This window comes from Colias eurytheme, chromosome 14, assembly GCF_061535395.1.
Source record: "Colias eurytheme isolate Ceu_HAF_F1 chromosome 14, ilColEury1 Martin Lab GWU primary, whole genome shotgun sequence".
In the NCBI taxonomy this organism is placed as follows: Eukaryota; Metazoa; Arthropoda; class Insecta; order Lepidoptera; family Pieridae; genus Colias; species Colias eurytheme.
In genome coordinates, this window is record NC_142993.1 from 3,420,857 (window position 1) to 3,428,944 (window position 8,088).

Below are 8,088 nucleotides of genomic sequence, written 5' to 3' on the forward strand. Positions count from 1 at the left end.
GAAATTAACTGCGGAATTTAATGGCGTTGCAAATAATTTTAAGCATTAATTATCCGATAGGGTTTTAGGATAGTATTCATACTACACAGAATGATAATTGCCGTAACGTTACTGATTAACCGAAATGCATTGTTAAATTTCTTACTATCTAGGAATTGGCCACAAAAATCTTAAAAAAAAACTTAATTTAATTTGAAAGAGAGCCTAAAAATATTTATATTTTTATAAAATGTTACATTTTATTTTCCCTAGCAATGACACACAGATAATTAATTACGTACTTATCTATTATCACCATATTATCACCTAATAAAAAACGCGGATGTTATGGTAGTTATTATATCATCCGTGATTATTTCGTTTGATAATCACTTTTTTGTTTGATACAGTTCGTAAGGTAAAAAATGTCGCACACGTGCTCGCCCGCGACTAACGTCCGATAAAAAGTAACATTAGGATAGACTCATCGATGAATCAGCGTCGAGGTCTAACCGAATAATAATTGTTCACTTGCACAAGATTTAGAAAGCGAATGGCGTGGAGATGATAAATTATGTAAATTTGTTTAATATCATAATTTATCGCATTTAAATAATAATCAGTCCAAACACTTGCAATTTATTTTAAAACCGTTCAATATACATTTTAAAATATCCGAAATGTTTGCTTTTCTCAAGTGAAATAATCCTATTAGGTGAGTAATGTCTATGACGTAATTTAGATTGTGATTTAATATCCATTTGGAATTATGAAATCGAATGTGTATCGTTATAAATGCGATTAGAATACTTGAATTCCCGTGGGCGGCGAATAATAACGTTGGAAGGATGTCTCCGACGGGGTCGGAGTTCGCTTTCCGGCGGGCGTAAGGGTTTTCGCATAGTTTGAGTGGCTATTTCATGTACGGTGCCGCATTTCGGTGCTCATTCAACGAGCGACGATTGCCCGCGCGCCGGTCTCGCACGCTCTCTCGTCGATAACACGTACTCAGTAATGTCCTGTGACAGAATAAACCCCCAGTGACTTGTGTTTCGAGTGTTTTGTGAATTATCGTCGCGAAAATTTCGATCGGAAAATTATTCACATGAATATGGACTTGGCTAAAGGAGCTACATCAATGCGTTGTTCATGGATGTCTTTTTAACTGGTGTGTGAAAGCTTATATTTTGGTGCCATTTGTCAAAAGAATATTAATTAAATAATAATTGCCGTGGGTAGATAAAAATCGTTGTTACCGTATTTCGAATCAAATGTGTTTGTTTACTTGATGTGTGACATTTACAACTTAAATGGTATCTACAAGGATTTAAATAACGATGTGCGATGTTAAATAGTAAAAAAAGTTAAAATTGTCCTTTAAAGCTCATTTTATTAATATAATTGAGATGTTTCTAACGGTTAAAAATCAAAACGTTGCGAAATATCGAAATTCAATTAATGTAAGTACGTGTTCAAATCAATTGTTATTATTAAGATACAATTGATCGAGCGTTTTTGGAAGTTGACAATACGAATTAAGAAAGAGTTCGGTTTAGCTGAACGAGCAATTCGTGTGGGAATGTACAACAAACGCGCCGGCCGCGGCAGTTCAAAGTACTTAATTCGATTGACAGCAAAATTTCCAAACACATATGATACATAATATTTTAAACATATAAGTGCTTAATTTTTTATAAGGACCTATATAACCACTCTTTAGTTTTCCAAACAATTTACTAACAATATCGCGGTTATCTATAAAACTGGCTGGGAAATCCCCACGGAAAATCACGTCATAACTATACCATCAGTTTTCGTTGTAATATAGGTAAGCATTGTTTGTCGGACACAATCTGTGATATAGAAATCAGTGGTCACAAACAATGGGCACACGCTAAAAAAATTCTATTCTCTGGTCAATTTGAACAAACGATTCGCGGCTCCCGCTTTATCGTAAGGCTGTATTGACTTACACACATTCGATTGTCAACGACACGGATTGACCTAATGATTCACTGACCATAAACCTCCGCTTATCATCGTTTGACGTAATAAACGTAATAGGTAGCGCCAGTTCCTGTATTATGTGTTTGACTTAATAATAACCTTTTACATTTTAATCGCAGTTCTCGTTACTAGACACACGTAATGTTACATTTAAGCAATTATTTTACGGAGAATTTTTCATTTGGAATTCATTATTCACCGCATACATTGTTTGAAGAAACACTATTTACAATTCAGAATAAATACTCGTAGCCATTTACTTGTTATAGTGTATTCATTGAGAGCAATATGCATATTTACAAAACATACTTGTGTGCATGCCCAATGGCAACTTTCTACGTTTTAGCACATGGCTTAAGTACAAAGCCTAACGTCGCATGGGCTTATCTCTTAAAAAGTTTGAAAACGTCGCTCGCAGAATTACGAGTCAGTGTTCGAACATAAAATATGTTTTATGAGTCGGCGCAAACATCAAAACCCTCAATAACAGTCAAACGATAAATCGAAAGAATAGTGCTTGCCATTTTTAAGCAATTCCACAATGCAAGTGACGCTCCCACTGACTTCGTATTCAAAATTTATTATAATAAAAACTCGTTCACCGGAGGCGCAACTGTTGAAAAAAATTACGTGCGTGTCCCAAGCAGCTAATGGTCGGTGAGAAAGTCGCCTGGAGATGAAGATTGTACGTAGCTACGGGTTTATGCACATCATGTTATGGTCGTAGGAGTGCGTTCACTAAAATCACGGAGGTTATTATTTTGTATGTGACTCCTGCGCGGTCGTAGTTATGCAGCGCTCGTGTCTGCGACGGCTTTGTCGAACAGAAATATTTAAGTGTACGAGATGGCACTGAGTCCTTTCGACCTTCAACTTTATAATGAGTTCATTTACATTTACAAATTAAAAATCTAGACTGCAAATGACGTCGATACTCAAATATAACTTCCTTGTTACAGGTTTTCCCAAAAGGCTATTGGTGGCTGTATCCGTAGTTGTAATCATAGCCATGTGTATAATGCCGACTGAAAGTGCCAGCCTGCCTCACAAGAAACGCCATCAAAGACAGTCAGAAACCATGGCGCAACTTACCAAAGATATGTCAGCAACGCTGAAACGACCAAAAAACCTCAGTGTAGAGAATTATAAGATCGCGACTAGAAAAATCAAACACAAGTTAAGGAACACGAAAAGGTTCTTCGATCAAGATAAGAAAGTATTGAACGAAACGAAAGAGTACCGGGACGGGATGCCGTCGTGGCTGCCAGCAGTTAACTTCGTGGACATACACTTCCACGAGTACAGGTCGTCGAGAAAATTGGGGAAATCGATTTCAGAACGAAAGGTAAAGATCACTTTAATGTATAATATCTACTTTTATTAATTCTCTGTCACAAATTATGATTAGCATTATGTTTTGAAAGACTAAGTTAAGTTAAATATTTGAAGTGAGCTTTAAGCACTCTGACAGTATAATTACCGTAGCCCGATCATTTCGCGTCTCGAGGGTGTGGTAGTCCAGCCCATTACTCTTTTTGTTTTCTCACTGTTTTTACATGATTTTTAATTTATTTTTGCCTTATTTGAGACAAAGAATCCCTTGTATATTAGCTCGGCTCGAGGCTGTACCGTTGCAACTTAAATGAGGTTTCGTCGGGCCAAATTACATGTGGCGGCCTTTGTACCCCGTTTATTTACTTCACATTGTATGTACTTAAGGGCAATAACTAGAAATATAAACCCTTAATTTATCCGCCGCGTTTCACATTTTAAATCCGTTATAATATTAAATAAATTGCCAAGGTAGTATATATATAGTATGTAGTATCATATTACTTTAAGTATATAATTAAAAATGTAAAATGTATTGACGTGAGTAGATAATTAAAAACAAAGCTAAGGTAGAGTTCATACTCAATGAATAATGAGTACAAATAAATGTCCGATCTTATTGTTGAAATACCATAATAAGCGAGGGAAAAAGTTCACGTTAGACTGGTGGCAAATAATTCTGAAGCTTTTGTGTAAGCGCAGTAAGAGCACAGTCAAAGTATCCAATTAAGGCTTTCGTGGAAATTTGCATAGATGGATACCGACCGGCCACGCACGCGATCTGTAAATGCCAAACAACTTATTTAAGTTGAAAAGAGATACTTTAAAATACCATCTATCTTGCGAAACTCATTACATCGTTGTTAGGGATTTTTTAATCATGACAATGGTGCGATTTATTTTTATTTAGAATCTTGTGTTTTTATCGTCATAATTAATAAAAAAATGGTTTATATCTACATTCCTTATCAGTTAATAATAACGCATAGGCAACAGTTATTTCTCTAATTTCGGTCAAATGAAATTACAAAACATGTAAATAAGTAAATAATGTCTTAAGTCTAAACAGTGGTATAAAAGAAAGCAAACAATCTTGACTCACACGGATAAATTGATTGTGTCAATAAACCTTTTATTTGCAAACGGCTTCCACGATAATTAAAAAGCTTAGGTGCAATAGCGGTAAATGAGTTTTTCTTTAAATATTCATCGTAACACCTCCGCTTTTAAAATATCGACAAACGCATTGTAACGGATCTTTCAAAGCTTTTATTATTTACCGAGCACACATCTGGACCGCGACTTTCTATTACGTATTCATATTGGACACCCACTAATTAGTACACAAAAGTAAATGCGACACGAGACAATGAATGTGAGCATACAGTGTCCGATGTCCTTACACACAAGAGCTTTCTGCCTCGCGCGCCATCGACGAAATCGTTTCTAACATGCCAGTGTCGAGTCGCCCAGTATAAATGTCAATGAATATTAAATCGTTCTTGTGTATGTTTCGACAGTTCGTCAATGCATGCCCACTTAAGAAATTTAAATATTTAACTTTGGGCAAAGGAAAGCGTTAGAATTCAAGTGATCTCAGCATCGCTCGGCTCTTAGTTGACTTATGGACAATTTAAAAATTAAATACCGCTTAAATGAGATGTCAAACCAGAGCCGTGACTAAATCAATGTATGAATAAACCTTCGGTGTAACATCGACAGTTAAGATAAGGTTTAAATAAATCACAGTAACCAGCGTGCGCATAAAATATTAGAATTCACTTAGAAACTAAGCCTTAGTTTACGCGCACTCCGTTCTTCTACATAAAGGACTAAGTAATCGCGTCGTAAATAAGGATTATGTATTTCAGCGAGCAAAGACTAAAGGGCAGACATTCCACAGATGTTAACACGGAACGCTTTCACGGTGACAGAGCCCGCGAGCCGCTCATACGTCGAAATGTTTGTTCAGTATTTACGATTTAACAAAACAACACGAAATGTTAAAAACACATTATTTGTCCAAGTGAGACTAATGTGGACTTACGATTCCGGCGCAACGCGTTTGTCTCCGACACGTTTCACAGGTTAAGCTCAGCTCTTTAATGCGAAAATACTGCTCATTGTCGGGTTTTCAGCTTTATACTTCGCCATATTTGCTCTCGGGCCTCGACGCTTTTATTATGGCACTCGACAATTTCTTCCCTCACAATGCCCTCATCTGGGCAGTTTTATGAACCGTAAAAGATTAAAGATCAATTTTAGAATCGCTCGTTAATAGCCCTTTAAATTTCGTTCAGAGCTGGGCCAAGAATCGTGAATCACAATTCATGAATGATTCAGATGAAATATCATTAATTAAAAGTGGCGCTTCGTCTAGTGGCCATTGAGTTATCCCGTTCCCGGAATGCTCAATGAGATGATTTCATTCATGGCTCCGTTCAGCCAGACTGTTTTCCTGAAACTGTTACTCACGGAAATGCGACACGATTTTCAGACCATGACATATAACGTATTAGTCAACACTGTGTCGTATGCGTTACAATTATGTTATTGAACTTGAACTGTTAATAGGAAAACCGTTAATTTACCGCATTCCTGCACAAACTACAACAAGCGTATATTTTGATATTAAATTACTAAATTATTATAACCTTAATATATTTCTTAATATATTTATAAATATATTATTAGATATTCTATTTAGACAGAAACCTATTCATTTAAAATTATTATACAGTGATTGCTTCACCTCGGGAAAATTGTCCAGTAGCAATAAAAAGGCAAATATCTGCCTTGTACTAACGATAAAAACAATGTAATATGCAACAATTGGCGTAACCGGTTGGTCCTGTAAACCGAGTTTTGTCGGACATCCATCATTGTTGTAAGGACTCGTGCCTACTGAGAGTAATATTGTCGTAGGCCCGTTGATTTATTCGCCTTTATGTGAAAGCTTTCACGAATATTTAGACAGTATAGTAATCTTATTTGTACTTAGTAATCTTAGTAATCTTATTTGTACTTAAATTACGAATTTAAACAATCAATTGCATAGTTCACACAATACAGAGAGCGCAGCGGCTTGTTGAATAAATGCCATACAAACAATTCATCGTGATGATGTAAATATTATATCTGGTACATGTAAATTGCTGTATTATAAATTGTTGAATGAATGTCCTTCCTAATCTATAAACGATTAACGGTTGTAGAGCTTATGTCATACATCGATCTTATTCTGTTGATTTCATAACCTTAAATGTTTAATACCTTGAATGAACAGAAAACAAAACAATTTAATCAACATTATTACAAGTATTGAATCGTTGAGAAAATTATGCTCTAATAAACTTTAGTTATTTTATTAACTACTATATACTAATAGAGATATACAAAATAATTCCCAATCACTAATATAAACCATATATGTATATATGCTATCAAAATATTTTAAATTGTCTGCTGATTGAACAATACTTTAAACAAATCAATAAATTATCTCGTTGGAGCTTTTTGTTTATATTAAAGCCACTTATGCCGGCATATTGTTTGTAACTGAATAATGCCATTCCAATAGTTACACGGATCAAGACACTGGATCATATAGCCTCGACACCAATTAGCCACGTCGTTAAATATTCACGATAAAGGGCTTTATAGAGACGCACGTATTATAAGACCATATTTGTGACACATCTTTCCAAAGTGTATTATAGTTTTTGATGTATAAATGTAATTCTAATGATTATTTTCTTTTGTTACAGTTTACATATCTAATGCCGAAGCTATACAAGTCGTTGCGAGAATACGAAGTGATCTTCAAAAGGCTACGCAACGTACAAGTCGACCTATCCGACGATCCGTTCAACACCTACGTCGCAACCAGAGAAAAACTGTTAGCCGACACGTTAGACCGGCTTTACAGCACCATCGCTGAAATAACTGAGAACATGGTGGCAGTCAACATGCCCGTGCCGGCGTTCGACAAGGGCAAGATGAAATTGGACTCGCTGGCCATGAAAGTGGACGCTACGCAGTGTCTCAAAAACGACTACATTGCGTTCAGGGGTTACGGCAACTTACTCAATAATTGGTATTCAGAATTCAAATGCCCACTCAACAAGAAAGACAGGAAATGCGCAGATTTCCACGCAAAGCTGAGAGAAAAGAGCAATAAGCGGCCGAAGAATAAAAAGTCGAGTCAAGGATAGGCTTTTTGTATTTATTGTTTGTGATGTATTGTCGCTTGTACTTATTTATTGTTAGATGTAAGTGTTCGCTCTCTGACGTGTTATACTGAGTTGCTCGACGATACGTTTTGTTGATTAAGTAATGGGTACTCGCTCTGTGATATTTAGTATTCTCTAGTTAGTGATTTTAATTTATTGAACTAGTACTTAAGTATAATTAAGTTCCTCTGTTTCTGTGTACCTATCTGTCGTGTAAAAATCTCTATCCTTATTTATTTTGTTGTCTATTTCGAATTTGCTGTGAAATTATCTTGAGAAGTATTAAACCTATCCTATGAATAAATCTCCACTAGTATTACTAGCCGGCAATTGCCGTTTTAGAAAAGAAAGACTTTTAGTGTTTTTATTAAGTGCTTATTTATGTTTATTTAAATGTACTTATAAACGTGCCGTTAGTTTTAACATCAATGAACTGATACCATGTGAGTTATGACAATGTAAATATATTTTTATAATATTGATATTTCGGTATTACATCTGAAAATTGATTGCAATGAAATAAATTCACTGATTTTGA

The 8,088-nt window shown here is 35.5% G+C and overlaps 1 protein-coding gene across 1 annotated transcript; it reads left to right on the plus strand.

Annotated features, from left to right (window-relative positions):
• Positions 1–941: 941 nt before the first annotated feature.
• On the plus strand, positions 942–8,088 carry LOC149902765 (uncharacterized). The gene is made up of 3 exons (XM_090109556.1): positions 942–1,147; positions 2,946–3,331; positions 7,086–8,088. The coding sequence occupies exons 1-3, from the start codon at positions 1,129–1,131 to the stop codon at positions 7,530–7,532; spliced, it is 852 nt and encodes a 283-aa protein (XP_089965682.1). The 5' UTR covers positions 942–1,128; the 3' UTR covers positions 7,533–8,088.

Coding starts and splice junctions, on each gene's coding strand:
- LOC149902765 (XM_090109556.1), top strand. Junction 3,332..7,085: donor AATCGATTTCAGAACGAAAG/GTAAAGATCACT, acceptor CTTTTGTTACAG/TTTACATATCTAATGCCGAA.